Source organism: Varanus komodoensis, unplaced genomic scaffold (genome assembly GCF_004798865.1).
Source record: "Varanus komodoensis strain SLA01 unplaced genomic scaffold, ASM479886v1 scaffold88, whole genome shotgun sequence".
Lineage (NCBI taxonomy): Eukaryota > Metazoa > Chordata > Lepidosauria > Squamata > Varanidae > Varanus > Varanus komodoensis.
In genome coordinates, this window is record NW_025336576.1 from 1,866,133 (window position 1) to 1,890,139 (window position 24,007).

Below are 24,007 nucleotides of genomic sequence, written 5' to 3' on the forward strand. Positions count from 1 at the left end.
TCTGGTTTTAAACACTATGCATGTAACATTTATTCTATGATATAAAGAATACAGAAGTATAAGAATACAAGCTCGGCAATCATCAGCAACGATACCAAGGGGCCTCATCCACACGTGCATCCATGCAGCACTCATACTCACAGCCAACGGACCCTCTCGGCGATCCATCGGGACTGTGGGTGACCAGCTGCAGTGCTGTTCTGACACACACGGGAGCTGGAAAGCCCTGGCCTTTTATACCTTTAAGTGGATGCTATTAGCTTGGTCCAACTGGGTCGAACAGGGAGCTCCTCTGAGCAGGGCCGACACGCAGAACGTGCTGGTCCTTGTCTTGAACACACACAACGGTCACATTCCACTGTCTCTCTGGATGGCACATCTTATCTGTTACGGCCCCTTCTCCAAGCACTCCCGGCCTCTCAGCTTTCTCAGCCCGGTCAGTCCCATCCTGCTGTTCCATTCTTCATTTTCTTCTGGGTCTCAAGGCCTTCGGGAACCCAAGCGCACTGTGACAAGCGGGGCCTCCAGGCGGGCACACAGAGCGCCGATCCTTTTCCGCTCTGGCTGTCCTGCTCGGGAGCAAAGCAGGAAATGCAGAAACACGAAGAAATAGGACGGGCGCCTCCAAGGCACGGGCCGGAGCGCGCTCTAGGCCCGTCCAGCCGGCGGCGTCGCGCAGCTCCCCTGCAGCGCGGCAGGGATGCCCCGAGCGGGGGGCGACCGGGGCACTTTCCGCAAACCTCACGAGGACCGGCGCCTCGGGTCGCAGCCTTGGCGGGGCGGGCGCCAAGCTGGCGCGGGGGGGCGGCCGTGCGGCGGGGCCCCTCCCCCGCGCCCCCTCGCCTCGCGGGACGGCCCCGCCCGCCGCGCCTGCGCAGAACCTGGCCAAGATGGCGGCGCCCACGAGGGGCGGCCTGGCCGCGCTGGTGAGGGCCGCGGGGGGCGGGCGGGCGGGCTGGCTGCCCCGGGGCTGCCCCCGCCCCGCTCACGCCTCCGCGCTTCTCTCCCCGCAGGGCGCCCGGGGAGCCTCCGCCGCCGCCGCCGCGCTCTCGCTGCCGGCCGAGGCCTTCGGGAACGACGTGAGTGCGGGCACGGGGGGCCGGGCCGGGCCGGGCCGGGCCGCCGCCGCCGCCGCCGCTGACACGTCTCTCTTTGCAGCCCCTGGTGGAGGCGGCGTGGGCCGCCAAGGCGTACCAGCACGCCCAGGTCTACTTCAACGTGAGTCTCCCGTCCTCCCCCGGGCGCAAAGCGCGCTCTCGCCCCCCGAAGCCGTGCGCGCCGCGCCGCGCCCCGCGCCCCTCACCGGCCTCGCTGTGCCTTCCCTGCAGCTCATCTCCTCCGTTGACCCGGCGTTCCTGAAGCTCACCAAAGCGGACGACCAGATCTACTCCGAGTTCCGGAAGGCCTTCCCCGACCTCCAGATCGGCGTGCTGGACCCGGAGGATCTGAAATCTGGGCCGGCCAAAGAGGTCGGTGCCGCGGCTGCGGGGCGGCGGCGTGGGTTGCCCGCTCACCGGGGAAGTAACGACGCGCCCCTCCTCCTCCTCCCACTCCGTGCAGAAATGGCGCCCGTTCTGCCTGCGCTTTGACGGGGTGGTCGAGGACTTTAACTACGGGACGCTTCTGCGGACGGATTGCAGCAAAGGGTATACCGAGGAGAACACGATATTTGGTAAGGCCGGCGCACCTTCCCCTGGGCAGCAGTGGCCGCTCTCCGGGCAGCTTGTACTCGGGAGCAGTTCTGCTGGGCAGGCAAGTGCGGCCCTTCTAGAAGGGGCACAAAGCTGGGCTCCTGGAGCAGCTGTGCTGTCCTCCTCTTGGCCTCCACGGGCCTCTTTTGTTCAACGGGGTTTTGGGACCAGGGGTTGATGGGGAGGAATTGTGTGTGAGGACCAAAGTCCTGCTAAGGAAAGCTCTTTCCTTCCTCAGCCACCAGGATCCAATTCTTTGCTATTGAAATAGCCCGCAACCGAGAAGGCCACAACCATCTTGTCTATGGCAGGGCCAGGGAAGCCTGCTTGGGCACCCAGGCGGACAGCTCTGGATAAAGCCTTCTGCGCTCAAGAAAGGGCAATACATTCAAAGGAAAAAGGACCAGAGTTTTGCTCCAGCATCAGCTCCAGCTGAACTACCGACTGCCTCTGTTCCATGGCAAATCAAGGAACAGCTGCTGCTGGAATTCTGTTGACGATGCCAAAAAGCTCTAAATCGTGGCTATAACCATGATGTATTTGAGGATGCATCAGCTTGCTTTTTGTATCTTCTAGAGCTTCCATGTGCTAGACATGAAATCAACATTAAAATTCTTGAATGAAATTAGCAGCCAGTGAATTCCAGTTGGAACCAAATTTTTGTACCCTTTTATAGAAACAAGAATAGCCATTTTGCAAGCCCTGGGATGATCCCAGCTAGTTCAAGCACACATTGCCGTGGTAAATGTACTGCTCTGCATCCAGCTAGCCCAGCAAAGCCCAGTGTGGTGGTGTTAGGGCTGTCTGCAAGACTTCTGGTACCTCATTTGCCTAATGGTGCAGTGGTCTGGGAGGCTCAGGTTCCATGGGCACCTGAGGACTTCCCAAAAGGATTGCCTGTGTAAACACAAACAGATGCAGGGTGCAAGTCCAAAATTAAGTACAGCTTGCTTTTAAAGAAGACTAAGGCTAAAGTTAAGAAGTTAGGAATTTGACTTGTGCAGTCCTGGGCAGGTGTCCAAATAAAGGACTTCTAGAGTGAGAATGTGAGTTAACATTTACTAGGAAGGGATCCAGGGCAGATCTGGAAGATTACAGGTCATTTATCTTAACATCTGTTCTGGGTAAACTGCTGGAAAGCATTATCAAAGATAGAATCAGCAAGCAAATACAGGGACAAGCCATTCTGAAAAAATACCAGCGTGGTTTCCACAAGGGCAAGTCTTGACTCACTAACCTACTGGGGTTCTCTGGGAGGGTCAATAAGCATGTTAGGCAGGGGTGATTCAGAGAAGGGCAACAGAATTTTTGGGGGGGCTAGAGCAGCTCCCCTATGAGGAATGGCGCGACCATTGGTCCTGTTCTGCTTGGAAGTCATCCTTGTTTTCAGCTCACGTGTGCCTGAATCTTCATGGACATCACACAAGAGTAACACTCTGGCCTGGTTCCACACAGCTCAGTAGAAACCACTGAAGTTTATTTGCAGCCACAATGCTTACACTGTATGCAGCAAACACCCTTACAAGTCATTCAGCAATCTGCTCACGCATAAAGGACCCAACACGCAATCGCCAGGGGAAAGAAGAAAAAATAAAATGGAGCAGGTACTATCTGGGAAGAAAAACCAGGACAGGTTAGAGCTAGGCTAGAGGGTGCACAAAGCTAGCAGCAAGAAGGGTGGGAAAGTACAAGGCAAACAGCTCCCCCCAACCTTCTTTCCGAAAGTTTAAATATCCAAAACATTGCTGCAGCATTAGGGTAAAATGTGGATTTGTGTTACACATCATGCCGGGCTTGTCCTGTGAAGAACCTTGTCCTGGTAGCGGCCGATACCAAGTTCGGTGGTTCCCAGTGAAGACGGCCGTCTGTGAGTAGCAGAGGGGGCTCAGAAAATCTGCGGGGCGGGGCGGGGCAGGGCAGGGAATGCAAGACAAGACTGCTGCTGTGGCAGCCCTCGAGGAGAGACTTGCTCAGCCCCGAACAGCTTACTCTCCACACGTCCTAGCAGCCGAGAAACAAGGAGGTCCACATGAACTAAAAGGAGAGCCTGAGGGGGGATGCTAAGAAAGAAGCATGGACACACCAGCTCAGACCTTTCTGTGGCCGGCCACCTGGGGCCAGGCGAGAAAGGGTGTGCCAGAAGGAGGGCAGGGAGAAAACACTCGTGGAGCATGGCATGGCTTTGAGTTCCTAACAACAAGAGGGAAGATCGGGGCAGGATGATACAAGTTACAGGGATGTATAAGAAAAATATACATTTGGAATTTTACACTTATCGTGTCTCTCTACACTTGTTACTAAATATAACTCTGCGCTTTCACACCCCCTAACCCAGTTGCACGGCAGGTGGCCAGGAGACAGCTTCCTCACTTGCATACAATCCTCACTTCAGCATTGGTGCACTAAACTCTGTAAAAATTTCAGTCACACTTTTTTAAACTTGAGTCAATATAAACCTTGTTCAAAATGTTATGAAAAAATGTACATGTTTATACAAGGCAGGCTGTGGCAGGACACTGGGATTCCTCTCTGACATTCACGTGGGGAGAGGGTGTTCTCCCCTTGCTCTTCTCTAAGGAAAAAATCCCCCTGCCCTGGTGGATTTTGACACCCCTCCTCCTGCAGCCTAGCCCCAGGGACCAGCAGGGATCATAAATGCCCTTTTGTCTTTCCATCGGAAAAGTTAACCTCCCTGGCCCAAGCCAGAGAGAGGCTTCTCACGAGACGTCAGCTCATCATGTCGTTGCTGTTCACCCCATAGGTGGAGTTCTTCATAGAGTCATTCACCTCCCGCCGGAACGCAGACAGGTTCTGCGTAAACCTGCCAAGGATACAAGCCAGAACTCGGTTAGAAATGGGCAAGCACCACCCCGAAGGCCCTGGCACGGCCTCGCCACCCCAAGCTGGCTCCGCTGCTGCACAAGGAGCTGCGCTGTGTGTCTGAGGGAGTCCAGAGGGAGAAGCTGCCTTGGGTCTCCCATTTGCCTTTATATAAGGAAAACAAAAATAAACTCAAACTCTCTCCTTTCTGGAGGACAGTTCTGAGAGCCTGGCAGGCAAGCTCTGATGAGGTGGGCCCGTTCAGAACTACTTGTTTCAGCAGCCCCATTGCTAGCTGCTCTTCCACTGGCAAAGGCTACCGCAACGATCAATCGACCCTTGTGTGAAAGGTTCCCTTCCCAACACCATCTGGAACAGCCAAGTCAGAGCTCACGAGTTTTGTCCTGCACACAATAGATAAGGCCAAAAATTGCCCTCCCTTTAAAACTGCTGCAGTGGGACCTTGGCTCACGAACTTAATCCGTTCCAGGACTCCGGCTGAGACCCAAATTGGTCATAAGCCAATTAAATTTCCCCATAAGGTTTAATGTAAATAAGGTTAATCCATTCCGTAACTATTTTTTTTAATCACAAAAATTTGAAGCTGGTGCACTGGGGCAGGGGGGGAGACAGGCACGATAGCGGGTGTGCTCAGGGGGGTGATGGGCGTGATCGTCACCTGATGCAGAGTTCGCGACCTGAGGCAACATTTTTCAGAAATTTCTGTTTGCGACCCGATTTGGTTGTGAACGGAGGCATTTATGAGCCGAGGTACCACTCTATTTTGTGCTTTCTTGTCCAAATATTTTTTTCTGAGTTAAGCACCCTCAGTCCTTTTAGCCTGCATCACAAGATGTGACCATGTCAGATTCTTCCATTTGGGGCGCTCCTCTGCTTTGATGAAACAGTGTGCAAGAGGCCAGAGAGGAAGGGCGCACGCAAGCACCAGCAGGTGGAAGGGGCCGAGCAGGCCGAGGAAGGCTTCCTTCGGCTGTCTGGCCTGCCAGCCTCGTGCAGTGAACTCTGTGCCACTCTTAAGAGCTCAGGCCCAGATACTCTCCGGGGGAGCTGCTTTGTCAGGGCGCCTCCAGAGCACGGGTGCTCCAATTACGGCCCGCGGGTTGGATCCGGCTCGCCACAGCTAACCAGGCGTGCATGCACACGCATGCACGCACGGCGAGGTGCCAGCTTGCTTGCAAGGAGATCGTTTTGGACTCACTCGGAAAAAATGATCTCTGCGCATGCATGCCCCTGCCTTTCTGTGCCTGCGCACCCCCCCGCACGCCCCTCCCTGGCGGGCCGTGCCATCCCTGGCACCTGTCGACTGTCCCCCATTAGAAAAAGTTTGAGCAGCCCTGCCCTAGCGATGAGAACAGGGTCCCCACCGTGCCTCCCGCAGGGCATTCTGGAGCGGCAAGTGGCCTGCAGGCAGGCGGCAACCCAGTCGTTCCGCGGGCTGCTCCCCGTGGCCCGAGAGCGATACTGACCTATCGCGATTCTTGGTGAGCAAATTGCGCTCAATGCCTTCCATGAGGTTCTCGAAGCAGAGGTGCATCGCCTGCTGTTTCTCTGGAGGCTGGCTGTTTACTATACTGTTCCTTAGGTCTGAGAAATACTGGAAAGGGAGGGAGAGGGAGAGGCATTGGAGAACTGTGTGCTTAAAGAAGGCAGAGCCCTCCTTTTCAGACACCCAGCCGACAGCCAGCGCAGTGCCAAGGGGCCTGAGGAGCCCTTACCTTTTCATTGAGGAGTATCAAGCCAAGCAGAGGCCGCGACATGGACCACTGGTTCCTGCAGTCCTCAAAGATGATGATATTCAACACTGTTGACAGCATCTAGGAAGGGAGCGCAAGACTGAGCCGGCTGCTACAGTTCTTGTAGCTTAATTTTTGAGAGGCACAACAGAATGGGAGTGTTGAAAGGGGAAGGTCCTGTTTTGGAAAGGGAGCACGTAACCAGCACTGCGTCACTGGCAGGGCTCGATGCCGCTGTGCTGCCCCAGCACCTCCGCAGAATGCCTCCGCGGCCTGCTCAGTGCCACCCGGATGAGCGCTGCAACAGAGAGAACGGCCCTGGGCTGTGTTCGTGCCGAGCCGGGTACGAGGATGCCACACTCCTCAGCATGCCCAAGCCTCCCTTGAGCCTGCACCGACCCGGGTGGTGGTGCCGGAATACAAGAGTTGGCTCAGGGCTGCCCTGGGGGAATCTGCACACGATCTGCGTGGAGGCGCCCTCGGAGAGACGTCCTCTGTATGAGGCCGGGGAGCCGCACAGCCACAGGCGCCGCCTCCCTTGCCCTTACCTGCTGGATCATCTCGGGGTGCTGCTGCATGATGTGCAGGAAGCGGTCGCTCTCCTGGGTCAGCGGGGCGGTCCTCTTCTTCGTGCTGCGGGAGAGCTGCTTGAAGAGATAGGTGACAATGTGGTCCAAGCAGGAGCAGCAGCCTGTGCAAACCATGGTGTCTATAGAACAAGAAGAGGGGCAGAGTGGGAAGACAGGGCCAGGAGCACCTCGCGCCCCACGCCCGGCTGGACCGCGGCCATCGAGTCTGCAGCCCACGGCCCGTCCACAGCAGGGGGCTGAACCGGGCGATCGCCAAGCCGCCTTCCGCCGTGAGTCCCCCTGCAAGCATCCGCCCCAGCGGCAGCCCCAGCGGCCAGCGCTCCCAGTAAGCGCGGTGGACGGCGCCCTGCTCAAGGTCCCTTGGCTAGCCTGGCAGCCCTCCTTTCCAGACACCCGGAGCATCGCCGTGAGGACACAGGCTGAGGGCCAGCGCTGCTGGCGGGGACGGGCTCGCAGTGCTTGGCAAAGGCGCGACCGTACCTTAAGAGCTACGGGGACGAACCTTTAGCTGCACGGTCGTGTAATGCCAGTGGCCTCCGACTACAGAGGCTGGAGATGCAGCTTGTGCACCTCCTGCCTCAGAGATGGCTGCTGAGCAGGGCCGGGCAGCAAGAGCGTCTGGGGCATCCTTCACCTCCTGCCCGCCCCGCCCCAGCCGCCCCCTTCCAGAGCTTCCCTTCAGAGTCCTTATTATGCTCAGAGGCACACTGCGGTACAGAAAACATATTCACTTACCTAGTGCTGTGAGACCTTCTGAAATGGAAGAAAGAATATACATGATTACGTGAGGCTCCAAGCTGGCTATAAAATTCATGTGGTCCTGGGTAAGAACTTCCAGTAATGAATAATAGGACTGGCTGAGCTTAGGGTAATCCTGCAGACAGAGAAAGACAGGGAGAAAGGGGTAGGTGAACGCCCAGAGTCATTGTCGTTCATTCTCATTCTTTTTCTCTCTCTCGCTCTGTGCACACACGCGGAAGGTGCATGGGCACATCCCACAACTGCACGGTGCGACTCCGAGTGCAGCTGTGCAGTCCCTATAAAACTCGGTTGCAACCCCTGTTCCAGAAGCAGCGGCTCTCAGCCTGTGGCCATTCTGAGTAAGATGCTTGGCTTGCTGAAGGGCCTGGATGGGAACACCGTGCTGAATTCCTGCCCTTGGGATTCCTGCAATCCGATACCTCCGTGCCAAAGAAAGGGGAAAAGTGCAGGGAGGATGAGGGACCCCTCCAATGGACACATGGCTGACCCGCTACTTCTCCCGACGATTTTTCCCTCTACACCTGAAGCAGATGGCCCATAGAGCTAGCAGTCTCCGTCTAGCGGTCCACACCCACAGCACAAACGAATGGTTGCGCTCTGCCATGCTGTCCTGCCACTGGCTTCCTAAGAGCCAGAACCAGAGTGTGCAGGTTTCTGTTCCCACCGGGGAAAGATGTCTGAGCAAAACCTCTCCTGGAGAGTTGCCTCAGTGGTCAGCGAGGTGGTGCCTGGCAGGCGCCTGCCTTTCCAGGGATTCTGTGCCAGCCCCGATGGGGCCATGCACTGGATGAGCCAACTGGGCGCATTCACTGATCTGAGGCACCGGCACTGCTGCCCCCAGCAGAAAGGGGGGCTGGGACCGAGAAGGCAGGTGCAACCCAACGGTGATGTCCACACATATGCGCTGGTCGTCAAAAGCAGTCCGAGACGGGCGCATGGCAGTCCCAAGCCGAGGTGAACGAAAAGCCTGGGTGGCTGGGGCAGCAGCTCACCAGAAGGTCGCTGTGTGGGATGGAGAGCAGGAGCTTGATGAAGGTCTGCAAGGCATTGTCGAGCGCGTCGTCCCCGTAGAGGCGGAAGACCCCAAAATTGACATAGCTGCCACTCAGCGCGGCCTTGAGCATGGAGAAGCAGATGGAGATCCCTTTCAGCTTCAAGGCGTACACTTGATCTTTTGGAACCTCTCCCAGGGTCAGGATACGATTTCCTGCAAAAGCATTTTAAAAAGGCCGGCATCTCAGCATTTTCTTCTTAACCATGTCCGTAAAATTTACATTCTTCTCAGAACCTGTCAGAAAAACAAAGCTGAGAAACCACGAGTGACAGTGTAAGAGGGCATCACCCTGCCATGCCAAGACATGATTTTTGCGCAGAAAAGGTTGGCTGTTAGAGCCTTGTTGGGCAGCCCTTCACAGCTCCCCGAGACCCCAAACAGCCTCACCCCTAATGGAGATGCACAAGAAATGAAGGGTGGCTGCTCGAAAGAGAGACAAGCGCTCTGGGGCAGGCACAGAATGTGCAAAGCTAATTTTTAAACAAAAAAGTGTTTGTATTTAAACACAGAAACAGAGCAAGTCAGAAGGAGCCTCCTGGATGCCCTTTCTAATGTAACATTTGTAATGTTCTGTTTCATTGACTATGCTAAAGCCTTTGATTGTGTGGATTACAACCAATTGTGGCAAGTCCTTAAAGAGATGGGAGTACCAGTCCATCGTATTTGTATCTTGAGAAACCTGTATGCGGGTCAGGAAGCAACAGTAAGAACTGGACACGGAACCAGTGATTGGTTCAAAATTGAGAAAGGAGTTCGGCAAGGCTGTATACTGTCGCCCTGCCTATTTAACTTACATGCAGAGCACATCATGAGAAAGGCGGGCCTAGATGAATCACCAGTTGGAATTCAGATTGCGGGGAGAAATATCAACAACCTCAGATATGCAGATGATACCACTCTAATGGCAGAAAGTAAAGAGGAACTAAAGAGCCTCTTGATGTAGGTGAAGGAGGAGAGCGCAAAAGTTGGCTTGAAACTCAACATCAGGAAAACTAAGATCATGGCATCAGGTCCTCTCACTTCCTGGCAAATAGATGGGGAAGAAATGGATGTAGTGACAGATTTTATTTTCCTGGGCTCCAAGATCACTGCAGACGGGGACTGCAGTCAAGAAATTAAAAGATGCTTGCTCCTGGGGAGGAAAGCTATGGCAAATCTAGACAGCATATTAAAAAGCAGAGGCATCACCCTGCCAACAAAAGTGCGTATAGTCAAGGCTATGGTTTTCCCAGTTACAATATATGGCTGTGAAAGCTGGACCATAAGGAAGTCTGCGTGCCGAAGTATTGAGGCCTTTGAAATGTGGTGCTGGAGAAGACTCCTGCGAGTCCCTTGGACCGCAAGGCGATCAAACCGGTCAGTCCTAGAGGAGATCAACCCTGACTGCTCTTCAGAAGGCCAGACAGTGAAGCTGAAACTCAAATACTTTGGCCACCCAATTAGAAGGACTCACTGGAGAAGACACTAATGCTTGGAACAACTGAGGACAAAAGAAGAAGGGGACGGGCAGAGGATGAGGTGGCTGGATGGAGTCACTGAAGCAGTTGGTCTGAGCTTGAGTGGACTCTGGGAGATGGTGGAGGGCAGGAAGGCCTGGAGGAATGTTGTCTATGGGGTTGCGATGGGTCGGACATGACTTCGCGACTAACAACAACACATTTGTAATGTACTCTTGCTTTCAATTCAGTATTTTAATGTAAATTAGCATGGTTTGTAACTTGTTGGGAAATGATGCAAACAACCATGGAATAACATTTTTGTTTGTTTGTTTAGTTGCAAAGTCGTGCCTGACCCATCATGCCCCCATGGACAACATTCCTCTGGGCTCTGCTGTCCTCCACCTTCCCCCGGAGTCCACCCAAGCCCACACCCACTGCCCCAGTGGCTCCATCGAACCACCTCATCCTCTGCCATCCCCTCCTCCTTTTGCCTGGAATAACCTAACACAAATCTATTCAAATGGGACTATGAACGTGGGGAAAACCTGCGCAACTTGTTGGAGGGCAAGTGAGTTCCGAACTGCCCTGGAGTTCAGGCACGCTTTACAGAAATAAGCTACTGACCAGCAGCTCCTGGGAGTCTTTTGGCAAGCCTTCTTTTCCTTGGGCTCCTCAGCGCTTCCAACAGCATAAATCACCATCAGGGAACTATGCAAGCTGCCCCGCTACTTGTCAGTGGCCTGTGCATTAAGAGTCCCTTTGCTCTCCACTGAACCCTAACCCACGCCAAAGACCGCGAAGGAGAAGGGAAGCGCCTTCCCCTCCGTACCTACCATAGGTAGTTATCATTTTGCTTGTCTCCCGGAAGAGCAAGATGCCATTGGGTGAAGAGACATCAAACTGCAACCTCTGAGACCTGGAAGCAAACAACCAAGCAAGAAAGTTGTGCCTTGGCTGAGGAACCAAGAGCGGGAGAAGCAAAGTGCTGGCGCTGGAGGCCTCTCAGGGGGAGCCTGAAAGCCCTGCCCGTCAGTGCAGGCAGGCACAGAAACGGTCCCATGTCCTCAGCTGCCAGCACATGAAAAAACATCTCTTTTCTGCAGCGGATTCCGAATCCATCTAAGCCAGCCTTGGAATTGCGTGAGAGACAGCCTGGCTCTGTGGCTTGTGCCTCGCCCTGGTAACCAGAGGCAGCCTGCTTCTGAACATGAACATGCTGTTCACCTGTCAAGGCTAATCATTATGGATAACCTGCCCTTCTCAAGGACAGGTGTGCTGTGCAGAGACGCTTCCATACTGTGTGCTGGCTCATCATCCGCTGAAAAGGGCTGGCAGCAACACCTGTGGGGCCCCTGCTGGTGCCCGGCCAGCCACCTGGCACCCCTGCAGAACTCTGGCCAGGGAGGGCAGCCGAGGAATGGGGTGTCTGCATCTCTGGTGACTGCACAGGCCAGCCAGCCATGGGGGGTACCAGGAGCCCAAAGCTGTCCCTACCTGTTGTGCACCAGCTCAGCCATCAACTTGAGCACAGGCGTGGTGCAGGCCGGGTCGTGGTACCAGAGCTCAACTGCCCGCTGCAGGATCGGCATGTAGGGTGGGTAGCTGTGAGACAGAAGCTAAGAAGCCGCAGTGCTGGCAGAAACACGTGGTAAGCACTGGAGTCGTTCCACTCAGCGCCTGGCTCGTAAGCTGCCACACTGACTGCAAGCAGCTCACTGCAAGGCTGCTTGCCACAGGCCCTGCCAGCTCCGGCTCGGGCTGGGGAGAGGGCAGCTGGGCTACCCCGTCTCTTCACTTAAGGGTCTAGCAGCCTGCCCAGCACCGTGATGCTTGCAGCCTCTAAGCCAGCCTTCTCTCGGCCGTGTGGGCCAGGGCAGGGATGCTCTCCCCAGAGAAGGCAGGCGGCCCAGTGCGAACAGCCAAACCTGGTGGTCCTCAGCAAAGGGATCGAGCCCACGGCCTCACTGGGAACTCAGCGTGCGAGGACTGGCAGGCCAAGGCCCCTCTGCAGAACGGAGGCAGCCCCAGGAGGCCCTGGTTCAGTGGGCAGCCTTGAGACCCACCCCACCCCCGGGGGCAGATCCACCCAAGGAAGAAGGATACATCCACTCGAAGAGCATCATGAAGCTGGTCTTGGCATTGAAAGCAAAGGCGATCCCCCTCAGGTCTCTCACCAGGCCAACCAGAGTTCTCTGTGTACAGATAGAGGTGTGGATTAGAGGGAAAATGTGCTGCATCCACCAGAAGCAACAGGCCCTAGAAGGAGCAGCAGGGGGACTCTGCCCAGTGTCTGCTAAGTGTAACTGCCCCAGCATCTGCACCCAGGAAGGCGTCAAGGGTGTGTGCATGAGGGTCTCTCAGCCTACCACTCCCCACACTGGCTCAGGATGCAGGAAAGGTAATTTGGAGTGAAGGGCCTTGCTGGGGGGTGGAGAGTGCCCAAGGAGAACTCCCTTCACTTGCTCCCTCAAAGCAGGGCTTATGCAAATAAAGCAAAAAGCGGGGCCCTCCCAGTTCCAGGCAGAACTTCATGCTGCTGCTGAGAGCTCTTCATGCTCCTCCAGCTGGGCAAAGTGCCACCATCCTAGAGGAGATTGGCACACTTATCCTGTGCACTAAAAGATGCAAACCTGACTCAGTTTTAGTCTCATGGATGGGCAAAGACACAAAAAAGCTTATCAGTTTTGCTAAAAGTAGCCCCCAAAGTCCTATGTATACCCAACTTATGGTGTCAGGGAAAGGAGCAGAGATGCCACATTGTTTTCTTAGGGTGTCTGGGAAATGGAAAAATTGCTCCCCTGATTTCTTGGGTCAGTGGCTTCAAGTGGCACATCAGCTCACATGTATGGGCTGGAAAGAGTTGTAGCAAGCAAAGGACCCGCATGCTCTTTCCCTCCCCACTTGCAGGTCTGGAGCTAGAGTCCTTTTGACTGCCTACAGCTTGCTCTAAATACTAACTGTTAATATTTAGTTAACTGGCTGGGTCTCCGCACTGGTGGCCAGTCCATTCCCAGGCAGCTCCAAGTGCGGATTTTAGCCTTTAAAGGGTGAAGCTGCGTGTGGAGGGTTCCCAGGAGCAGGGAGCAGGGCCCAGCAGCATCCTCTGGAGAGTGCCATGAGGAGGGCGAGGCAGCGGCTGCTGCCCAGAGGGCCTTCCAGCGGTGCCCTCCCCAGGGAGGCTCATCTCGCATGCCTGCGCTGCGGCGTGGTGGGCAGCGAGAGCAGCTTCTCCGCAGATATTCTGCTGCTTTACAGGGCTGCCAGATCGTTGCACAGCAAGACTTGGCAAATGATAAATGGGACAGTTGAATCAGCTCTGCTGTCACAGGAGATCCAAAAAAGGTCCTGGAGGGAGAACACGCCGGCAAATGGGACTGCGACGACAGCAGTGCTTTGGAGAACAGCAGGCTCAGGAAAGCCGCCCCTAGAGCAGGGTGGACTGCACACAACCCGCCTGCGGCACAAGCCGCCTGGTGGCGATGTGGCAAGAGCGGAGAAGCCCCTGCCCATCTGCTGCCAAATTTCACTGGCAGGAGGCAACAGAGGCCGAGCAGAGCCCAATTGACTCGAATACCAGCTGAATCGGGTACTTTTCAGCCTCACTTGCATCATGACACTGGAATTCAGCAACAAACTGACCACTGGCTTGGCTTCATGCACCAAATTTCACTCATGTGGCTCTCAGTGGGCCCAGGAACTGGTGTCTGGCACCGGCTTCCATGCCAAAAGCTACCCGACTCTCCCCAAGAAGCCTGAGCAGTTGCACTGCATATTGCAGAGGTCCCCAAACGGAAACCCGTTTACTGGTGATGCCCAGACAAAGCAGCCCCCTTCAAAATCAAGGAGATGAAGGCGGAGGCCAAGAGCTCCACAGGTCCTTTTGCCCAAGGCAGAGCTGAGTGAGCTGCTCCTGCTCTGGTTCCAAAGCCCCCACAGGCTCCTTGATGCCCTTGGGAAATAAGGAACCTGCTCTCTCTCTCTCTCAGTAAGAAAGCAAGCAGCGTGAGAACCTTTCCAGGTGGTCTCACCATTACAAAGCAGTCACGTCTCATCTGGAAGCAAGAAGGCATCGTTCTGTCTACTATCCGCTACTTAGCTTCTGACTAGCAAGGAGAAGCCTTGCTGAATCTGGGGAGACCAACAGGTCTCGCGAAAAGAAGTCTGGAGATGTGACAGCATCTGGGGAGAGGTCCGAGCCTCACGATTTCCTTATAGGGTCATTCCAGCCGTCTCCTCCTGAGGACCATCCAGCTCAGGAGAGGAGCTTGTGGGAAAGCGGAGAGCAGGTCAGAGGACAGGGTATTTGCTCCTTCTGCGTCCTTTGTTGGGAACCTCAGAGAAAAAGTGTACCGTGTCAGAAGGCAATCAGGTGTGCCTTAGAGGTGCAAACTGCTTCCGTCACCTCACACACCCATTTCAATGGAGCCAGGCCTTGGCATGTGACTTGATGGGACATGGAGTCTTCAATGAGGGAGTGGCTCCCAGTTTCCCTCTAATGCCAAATGTGCGCCTTGGCAGCAGATTTCTTTGCCCTCTCCCGAACGCTCTTCTTCTGCAGCAGGTCAAAGGAAAGGGGTCTCGCGTGCCCGTCTGCTTCTGCTGGGTTCCAGTTCCCTCCTTGTCCCTCAGCACCAAGTGGTACGGTCCACATAGTCAACCTTCCAGAGGCATCTTGACACTTTGGGGAAGTCTGGCAAAATACAACTGGAGAGACAGCCTTATCCCGCCAAGGAAAAGCTGACTTTTCTGGGATCCTGCTTGTAAGACTCAAGACTGGAGTGACAGCTGGGGGCAGCCAGCCCACCCACAGCTGGAGCAGTCAACCCAACTACAAAGCTTGTCTTCACTCTCTGATGGAGAGCATCTGTGGTTTCTCACTGAGCTGGTCAGAAAGCCATTTGGCAAGCAGTCTACCATCCTCTGAAGATCAGGCACAATGCTTCTGCGGGGACAAGGCTGAATGGCAACTGGAGATGGTAGCAGCTCAACCACGGAGGCTGAATACAGCTGGTGTTCAGGAGGAGGAGGATGCAGAACAGGGTAGTAGCAATGGCCATAAAAGGCAAACCTGGAAGCCTGGTGCTCTGGGTGGACTGAGACATGAAGGTGGGCTTCTGAAAAAATTATTAAGAAGCCCTGTTGGCTGCGTGGCTTCTAAGGTGGGGTGGAGGATCTAAGACAGCTTGGAATCCTGCAGATGTTTTGGGCTGTAACTCCCATGATTTCCAGCCTCGATAACCAACAATAAGCGATTACAGGAATTGCAGTCCCAAACATCTTGCTAGCAGACAAATATGCTTAGGTCCTTCAGACTGAGCAGCCCTCCAATTACCATTTTTCTTATGGTAGAGGGTTTAAAAATGTATCTCATCTGGTTACATACATCTTCCTTATTAAAAAGATAATGCTTAATTAGTGGTTCATTTCTATTGTTGAACTGGAACCAGTTTGTTTCTGTTACTCCCGCTGTACTCAACAGATCCAGCAAAACTCTTAAGTCCAGCATTTTTCATTTCCCAGGATCCTGCTATTAATTCAAGGCACCAGCCATGACAAATATTAGATAAAACACAAGATCCCACGTCATAGGTAATTGAGAAGTGCACAGACAAGGACTGTTCCCTCTTGCCCTCTCTCCTGTAACATTTCTCTGACCTGCATTAGTTGTTCTGGTCTGTTTCGAGTGGATTCTTCATTCAGAACTCATTCCTTGTTTTCATAGGTAAAATAAGTGGAGCACAGTAGTTTTGATTTTCATTTGTTTAAAAACAACCAAGCAGCCCAAACCTTTCTGAGAATCTGGAACTAGTGTTCCATTTCTAGTAGATGCTGTACGAGTCCAGGGAGACTTTTTCTGCAGACCAGAAACTCAGCATCAAACCAAACCAGTGTTTCTCCTTTACTGATTATTTGAACTCAAGACTGTTGCTGGTGTCCACCCCAGCCCACTTTCCCCCCTCGAGTTGGTAGAACCTTGAGCTTGAATTTTGCTTCTTTTTTTTGACGGCCTGCAACAGCTGGAGTCTCTGGTTTTGTTCTTTGGAGAAGCCCCGAAAGAACAAAAAGTGCCCCATTCCTGTTCTAGAGGTTTGGAGTCCTCTTCCCCGGGGCAGACAGCATTGTACTAGGTGCCAACTGATCTATCAGGAAGTGTCTTCCCAAAATGATTCAGTGTGCGGATTAGATTCATAATATTAGTCGATGCCTCAGTGTTTTAACCATAATTTCCTTCCAACCACATCTGCTGATAGGGAATGATCAGAAAAATGGATGCCGTGTACCAGCATCTGCTGCACATGGCAGTTTAAACAGTTATGTAAACTCTGGTTCAGCCAGGGACCCAATCCTGGCAGAAACAGCCCAGGGGCAACATCCCCCTCTCCACTCCTTCCTAAGCTGTTAAGTACCATCACCGTCCAACCGATGGCATGAGAAGGTGTGTGTATATTTACTGAGTGTCTGTCTGCTCACCTGCAACCCCCATGCAAGTTGCAGGTTGCCACTCATGTCAAGCCAGTGTGGTGGTTTTGCAGCCATAGTGGCTGGCACTCTGAATGCCTGTTGGGGCCCTTACCCAGTGAGTAAACAGTAAATGGCAAGAAAGACGGCAGTCAGTTCCCTTTCAACCTTGACTGGCTAAACTTTGGAAAAGGAGGCTGTAAAAATCCCAGTAGTCAAAAAAGGCAATAAAACCAACACATTGGGAAGCACGTCTGAAAAAGATCCTCTCTTTAGAGGCGGGAGAGGAACTGGGAAGGACTCAAGTTTGCATCATTTGCATCAGCACTGCCTTGACTGCAAGCTGGAGGAGAAAAATGCCCTCCCCCACCCACAGAGAGACGTTCCAGAATCTGGAAGCGAATGATCACGGGAAGGCTGGCCTTAAGTGCCATAAGGGTTTGTGAGGTAGCAGCTGCAAACTTGGGTTGAAAGCAGGAACCTTCCTTACTTTTGCCTCTTGCTCGTTGAACGTGTTGGTTCTGAACATCTGTGCCACAGTCTCAAAAGCAGCTGTGAGGGGCAGCATGAACTGTTCGTACTGATCCTCATCCTCCCCTGGAAGAGAGGCACGAAGGACCATTATCTTCTACAGCCCTCTGCTTGACAACAGACACCAACCCTGCATGACTGGCCCGTCCAATGAATCTTGGGGATCTAACAGTCACAGGAAGATAAAGATCAAGGGCAATGGGTAACATTTAAAGCAGGGTCCCTGGCTGGGTCTTTTTCCAATCCTAGCAGATTCCCTGGATTTACAGGAAGTTCACTGATTAACTCCCCCGCCTCCCCCAGACAAATCAGGTATGACCAGAACACAAAGAGGTCAACAACCTGCTTTTGGGTTTGCAATAATGGGGAGCAATACCTAGGTCCACCATGAGGAGTCGCCCAAGTGCAGTGTAGAAAGTTGTCCGACATCTCATATCACTCAGGTTGGACTGATTGTTAATACCCAAGAATGAAAAGTGCTCACTCTGTCAAAGAACAAAAAGCATGTTACCAAGGAACAAGTGGCTGAGGAGAGGATTTGGGAGCACTGACCAGCCACGAGCACGTGCCTCCTTTTCCCATCTGTGGCTGGGAAACCACCAGCATACAGAAACTTCGACGCTCCCAGCACCTTGCCAGAAGTTGGTGCCTGTCACAGAACTCTGCGAGTTCCAGCTTCTCGCCTCTTTGCTTCTGGTTGCAAATACAGGGCAGGTTGTGTTAAATTGTTGTGCTGCACCATGGGCTGGCACAGAAATGGAACAGACTAAGAGGCCCCACTAAATGTTCTCACTGAGTGCAGTATTTTAGACATCTCGTAACAAAAAATTCTTCCAACGACAACCTGTGTATCATCAGACCGCCCAACCACACGGTCATTTTTAAAATATTTGTGTAACTTGGCTTGGAAGATATGTGGCATCTTTAATAAGTGACACCCCTTTCTGCTTTAAAGAGAACACTCTGGACACAGGGCGGCCCTGGAACTGCCTGGGGCCAGCTGGCAAGCAGCAAAACCATGAGGAGCAGCAGTGAGGGCCGGGAGCATAGAGGGCTCAGGCAATGCAGGCGGGACACTCCTTCTCGGCTGCATCTCGTTCCGAGGGTTGTAAAGACCATAAACGAATTAATGTCATGCCTAAGTGAAGGGAAGCCAGCTTGCCTACATGTCACACAGGTATTCAAAAGCACCCGGAGAAGGTAGGGTGCCTCCCAGCCTGGTTTCCTCACACTGAGGTCCCCACTACATCTCAACAGGAGGCAGGTCCGCCACACAAGAGAGAGGGGGAGAGAAAGAGACAGAGAGAGGATGAATCTATTTTAAATCCATTTATCTCAAGCTCACATTCCACTAAAGCAGTTTTACCCAGTCTCCAAATTGTGTGGCTCCTCCTTCCTAGTGTAGCTGCTCCAGACCATCCAGAGCTGCTGAAGTCCATGGGGCAGGGACTCGCGTGGGGAGAATTCTGAGAGCATGATTGTGGCCCACGATTGCGGGGGATAATGGGACACTGGCCATGATGAGGAAAGAGACCACTGGACTTCAGAACTGAGCTGGTGGACCGTCACCCATCCCGGCAAGGCAGGCAGGACTGGATGAACCAAAGGAAAACCGGTTCTCCCTTGCGGGCCATCAGCCTCCCGCCAGCGACTGGCACGGGTGCAGCCAGGCTGGTGAACACTGATTCATCATCATACTGAAGTCACTGACCAGGTGCATGCAGAGGCCTCAACCATGCGCATCTGCCGAAGTCACAAGCTGCCCAGATGTCCCAGAGGCCTGGTGCCACGTGGTTTTGCACACAATGTGTTCTGCTGAAGAACAAAACCACGGGCTCTCGGCCATTCTGCGGGGAAACCTGCAGCAGTCCATCCTGTGAAGTAAGCCACTGCAGCTCCAGAAAGGTGAAAGGTGCTTCCTCTGTCTTCACCCAAGCAGAGGCTCCGGCCAAGTCCCCCACTTCCTATGGTTCTGCTGCCTACACCCCACTGACTGCCTCTTTCGCTGTCCAGCAGCCTCCCACAGCCATCGGGGACTGCTGCAGGAAAGCCCTGCCACCGGGAGGCACAGCCCGAAAAGCAGCAGGGACAGCCCAGCAACAGCTGGAGCTGCAGAAAAGACATGCGTGCCCAGTATGCAACCGGGGCACTGGGAACCAAAGCCACCCGGGAGTTACTCCACAGAAGAAACAATTCTTCGCCATACACATGATCCAACAGAGGCCCAAAGCAGGCAAAGTGCCAAAGGATGAGGAGGACTTACTGTGTGATTGTTCAGCATGAACTGCACAGCACTCAGCTTCACCAGTTTCCTAACACTGCTGTAGGTGGAAATGAGGTTAAGGAAACAGCAAGGCATCCTGGAGGGTCGTTAGGATGGTTGGGAAGCGGGGGGTGGGGATGCTGGAAAACATGTCTCCCCGGCCTGGTGCCCCCAGGCAGTCATCCAACACCTCTGGAAGGCACCAGGCTGAGGAAGGCTATTGTGAGAGGTGGGTGGTTCTACAGCAGCTGCCACACCCACCTCCCTTGGGACCTGTCTAGGTAAGGGGCCTGGTTATCCAGAGGGGCATGCGTCCGCCTGCTGCACCCAGAGGACAAGATTCCTAGCCCGGCAACTGTGGCACAGTCTACAGTGTGACCAGCTGGAAATGCCCATTTGTCTTGGCGATTACGAGAACTGGGACAGAGAGGGTGCTTCTGGGACCGATGGAAGCGGCTGGAAATGACGAAGTGGGGGCTGAGCAAGGAAGTGGCCTTGCGATGGTGCCTGGCCAGGTCTTCCAGCCCGGGGAGTCTGCTGCAAAGGATATCCAATGGAGAGGTCATTGAGCAGCTGCAGTGTCTTGGAGGTGATTGGCTCACACCGCCCCCAGTACTTCAGGTTGGTGATGCTGCAAGAAAAATGCTCTCACGTCACAGACGGCTTTCTGTCACCCATCACAGTCTTCCCGCAAAGCGCAGACAGCACAAGCAAAAGCAACACCAGCCTCACGTCGCGGTACTTATGTCTGGAGGGCTAGAAAATTATCCTCCAGATAATCTTCACTGCTTGGGTCTCAAAGCTACACTGGCCCAAGCTCAGGCCCTGGGACTGCTACGGCACTGCACGGTCGGTTTCTGCAGCGAGGGCAAGAGAATCCTGCGGCAGTGACAACGTGCACCTCGGCCGCTCAGCAACCTCACCTGCTGCCGGCTGCAGCACTCTGGGAGCCCTGGTGGCCACTGGCCTTGTGCTGCATGGCTGTGGGGCGCTGCACGGGGGCCAGGGGAATCAGCAACATCCGAGTTCCTCCGGATGGGCCCTAGTCAGGTTTCTGAAAAGGAAGCCTTCAGCCACTCCATGGTGCTGGCAAGTCAGCTCAAGAAATTCTGCCACCTGGGAAGCAGCAAAGACTGCATTCTGGCACCGGGACACCTTTCCATTGCCTCTCCTGCCCACTCCAGCGAACATACAGTAAAAGCGCAGATGATAAGACCATGCTGAACTGCCGGCCATCACATGCTACATCAGCCTGGCTGTCCGGCAGCCCCTCACCCCGCCAGGTGCAGCATCCTCGCTCTGCCTCTCCAGCCCGTGGGTGACTTCCAGCCTGGGAAAGGTCTTGCAAGGCCACTTCCCATTTGAGGAAAGGGTCAAAGGCCGTGTGGACTGGGCCAAAACGGGATTCTCACCCATTGGAAGCCCACTCAGAAGCAAGCTAGCTCAGTGTGTCTGCTCCGAAGAAAACAGCAGCACTTTGAAGAGAGCATTCCAAATGGCAAACCTCTGCATGTCGACACGGAAGCAAGGCAGGTCACATCACTCAGCCGCTGCCTCCGGGGTCCCATCCCCTCCCTGCTGCAGGGAAAAGCTTCTCTCTCCTATCAGCAGCTGATCAAAGACAAGACCCATTTCTCAGGAAACAAGGGTGCCTTTTCACCGCCCAGTGGGGTGAGGCATGCTGACAGTCATCCTGGAAGCCACAAAGACTGACCACAGGCCACAGGAGAGAAGTCTGCAGGCCTAGTTAGGCAGCACTTGCTCCACGGCTGATAGAAGGCCCAGTCACATTAAACTGATTCTTTCGAACAAACAGGTACACTTGAGGCCAGGAAGATGAAATCCGGCTGGAACCAGCCCCACGGCACAAGCAACTGAAGATGCTGCCTTTTATTTTTCAGGGAGGGAAGATGAGTAGAAGAGCAGGTGCCACCGAGAGGGTGCCACTGGAGAGGTCTGCCTATTGCAGGGGAACGCAGAGCTGCCAAAGCATCGCAGGGGCTGGCAGGCAGGGATGCGCCGAGTGCTGTGCGGCCTGCGGTGGGGCAGTGGGCGGTGTGGCCAATGGGCACACTCCTCTTTCCAGAGCAGACCTGCTTGCAACCGGGCCAAACTGCAGCTCCCCTCATAAAAGCATCAGTAATCCTCGTTACCTTGACGGGCTTTCAGAACCAGGCCTCAAAGGGAACCTGGGGATGTCGAGGCCAGTGAACAGGAGCCACCACACAGTGCCGTCCGCAGCTCCAAAGTTCAGGGGCTCGGAGTTACAGCCTGTCACCGAGTCAGGCTGCAGCTGAGCCAGGGGAGCAGTCCAACTATGACTATGGATGACTAAAGCCAGCAAATGAGAGCGCCGCTACTGACAAACTTGCAAAACAGACCTGGGCACTCTGCTTTGGCATCTGCTCTCAACGGTAACATGCTATTCTCCTGCACGGTCCACCAGCCACCCCTCCTTCCCCAGACTCCCTGCAGCCACCCACTGGCCCTCGGTTCTTGCAAGTGGGAGAAGCAGGGAGATCCCTCCCCCATCCTGGCGCTTCTCCTTCCTCGAGATGCACACAGCCCAGCAGGGGTCCCAGATGAGCAAGGCAGATTTCTTGAGCTGTGTGGAAGGGGCCGTGGAGCCTGCTGGCCATTCCCCGCTTCTGCCCCCACCTATCCTCTGCAGCGCAGCACGAGCTGCCAGGGTGGCAAGGGGCTCCGTGCTCTGCCTCTTTCCACTCCACGTTTATTTCCGAGCAGCTGCAGCAGCCCAGCTGCTGTGGGAACCTGGCTGGCTGGGTCCTGCCGGGCTCGTCCTCGTCCAGGGGTCTGTCACGCAGGCAGCAGCTGCCATGCTGGCAACCACTTCCAGGGCCAGCTTGGTCTTGTTCTCTTCTCTGGGGTTGGGGACCAGCCAACAAGGGCAGGGAGAGCTGCGGCAGCCATGGAACGGCCAGCAACAAGCAGAGGGCCAGAGGAGGGTGTGCTCACTCTGCCCCTCGCATTCAGGGGCTCACCTTGCCTCATGGTTCGGAAAAAAGGCTTTCATCGACAGTCCTCCCTTTCCGATATAGACACAACAGCCAACTGGCATTGCAGTAAGGGTAAGTCACCACGAAAGCTTCTGCACACGTGCGACATGGCATGGGCATGTCCTCAGGGGCAAAAAGCCAAGCCGCTGCGCCTCGCTCTCCTTTTCAGAGACCAGCGTTCTTGGGGAATGCACTGGAGCAGCTCAGATGGCGAGAGAGGGGGCACTTACATTTTCCCTATGAAGACGCTCAGGACCATGGTCTCGTCGTTCAGCCCGAGGACCTCTGACAGCCGGCGGTACAGCTAGAGGCAGAAACAGGAAAAGGAAAGCAATTTGCAGCTTCTCTTGTATGGAAGAAACACTCGGAGGGAAAAGAGCCTCGTGCTGACACTGGGCTGCCTCTCCTGCAGTAAACGCAGGGCCTACACGCTGAGCCCACTGAGCACCCCTGCAAATGACCAGGCTCCCCTTTGGACTGTCTGCTCCCTGCAGGCAGACGTGGGAGCGCCAGCAGAGTTCTGAACTGGCTGAAGGTCTGAGATACACCTGCAGTGGCCCCCTACCAGACTCGCGCAACCGCCTGTGTGATCCTGACAGACCCTGGTAGTGCCCAGGCCTGGCCCACAAGGCTAACATGCAAAGCGGGGCCTTCTCAGTGGTAGCTCCCCAGATGTGGTGCTCTCTCCATAATTGCACCCCTCCCCACCCACTGTACACGTGTGCAGACAGGAACACATTGCAAGCCAAGGGTGGCTATCAGAATGGTTACCTGCTCCTGCTGCTGGCTTCTGCTACTATAGCTGTTGCTGACATTACATTGTATGGACGCTTTTAGAATTAGTTTTAAAGTTGTCTTATTCAGTTAACCACCTGAATCTTTCCTTTTGAGAGGGAAGGTGGGATACACGGATGAGCACTAAATAAAACCTCCAATGGCCAGTTTGCCCGGCAGCACGTCAGATGTTCAACAGCGGAACGGAGCTGACCAGAGCAAGAGGGATGTACCTTGGAGGATTTCTGCACCTGGTCTCCGATGTAGATTTTGCGGAATTGCTCGAAGAAACTCAGCATCGCAAGCTCCAGCTTTTCATTGCCTGCCTGTGCCAGGCGTGAGTCTGTCAGATTCATGAGCTGAAGAACCCTAGGGAGGCAGCAAGTCACAGGAGGCTGAAGGCCAGGTGGCAGCACCGAGTGGCAACTTCCGGGCTGCCCCTGCTCTCAGGCAGCCGACGCACAAGGCGCGTACGTGCAACGGGCTGGCGAGGGCACAACGGGCAGAGAAAATGCAGCTCCCTCCGTGTGAGGCAAAGCGCAGCTTCTAGAAAGGGTTTATGCTGGGCTGAAATTGTAATTAGTGCAAAGGCTGGCCAAAGAGCATGACGTGAAGGAGGCAGGCCCCGGCCAGCAGGCGAGGCCGCCTGTGGCCACGGGAGCATCACCCGGGGGTTACCGCAGGCCAGGGGCCCTGTGGAGCTGGAGTGCACCTGCAGCCCCTCAGGTCCGCTGCCACCGTAAGTACCAAAGTTGGGGGTGCGTCAGTTGGGGGTGCAGGAGGCACCCTGGACAGCCTCTCAGAGTACGCTGGACCTCGCAGAAGGGAGAGTCCCCTGCTTTATTTATTTAGC

General features: G+C 54.6%; 2 protein-coding genes across 4 annotated transcripts in view; one reads left to right on the top strand and one right to left on the bottom strand.

Annotated features, from left to right (window-relative positions):
- The first annotated feature begins 890 nt into the window (after positions 1-890).
- LOC123016777 (protein PBDC1-like) lies at positions 891-2,316 on the top strand. The gene is made up of 6 exons (XM_044417376.1): positions 891-926; positions 1,014-1,079; positions 1,159-1,218; positions 1,329-1,469; positions 1,561-1,672; positions 1,930-2,316. Exons 1-6 carry the CDS (start codon positions 891-893, stop codon positions 2,046-2,048), a joined length of 534 nt encoding a protein of 177 aa, XP_044273311.1. The 3' UTR covers positions 2,049-2,316.
- Positions 2,317-3,147: 831 nt separating this feature from the next.
- The window catches only part of XPO7 (exportin 7), a 48,957-nt gene continuing 28,097 nt past the window's right edge, over positions 3,148-24,007 (bottom strand). For 2 of the 3 annotated variants that reach the window (XM_044417413.1, XM_044417415.1), the window contains exons 14-28: positions 23,388-23,523; positions 22,611-22,684; positions 19,914-19,994; positions 19,364-19,427; positions 17,477-17,585; positions 17,060-17,166; positions 12,214-12,302; positions 11,605-11,712; positions 10,944-11,026; positions 8,610-8,824; positions 7,591-7,729; positions 6,814-6,974; positions 6,248-6,346; positions 5,999-6,126; positions 3,148-4,512 (exon numbers count right to left, since the gene is read on the bottom strand). In XM_044417413.1, the coding sequence (XP_044273348.1) occupies positions 4,419-4,512; positions 5,999-6,126; positions 6,248-6,346; positions 6,814-6,974; positions 7,591-7,729; positions 8,610-8,824; positions 10,944-11,026; positions 11,605-11,712; positions 12,214-12,302; positions 17,060-17,166; positions 17,477-17,585; positions 19,364-19,427; positions 19,914-19,994; positions 22,611-22,684; positions 23,388-23,523 (1,687 nt within the window). In that variant the 3' untranslated portion in view covers positions 3,148-4,418. The remainder of the gene's footprint in view (positions 4,513-5,998; positions 6,127-6,247; positions 6,347-6,813; positions 6,975-7,590; positions 7,730-8,609; positions 8,825-10,943; positions 11,027-11,604; positions 11,713-12,213; positions 12,303-17,059; positions 17,167-17,476; positions 17,586-19,363; positions 19,428-19,913; positions 19,995-22,610; positions 22,685-23,387; positions 23,524-24,007) is intronic. The other variant, XM_044417414.1, reaches the window with a different exon arrangement.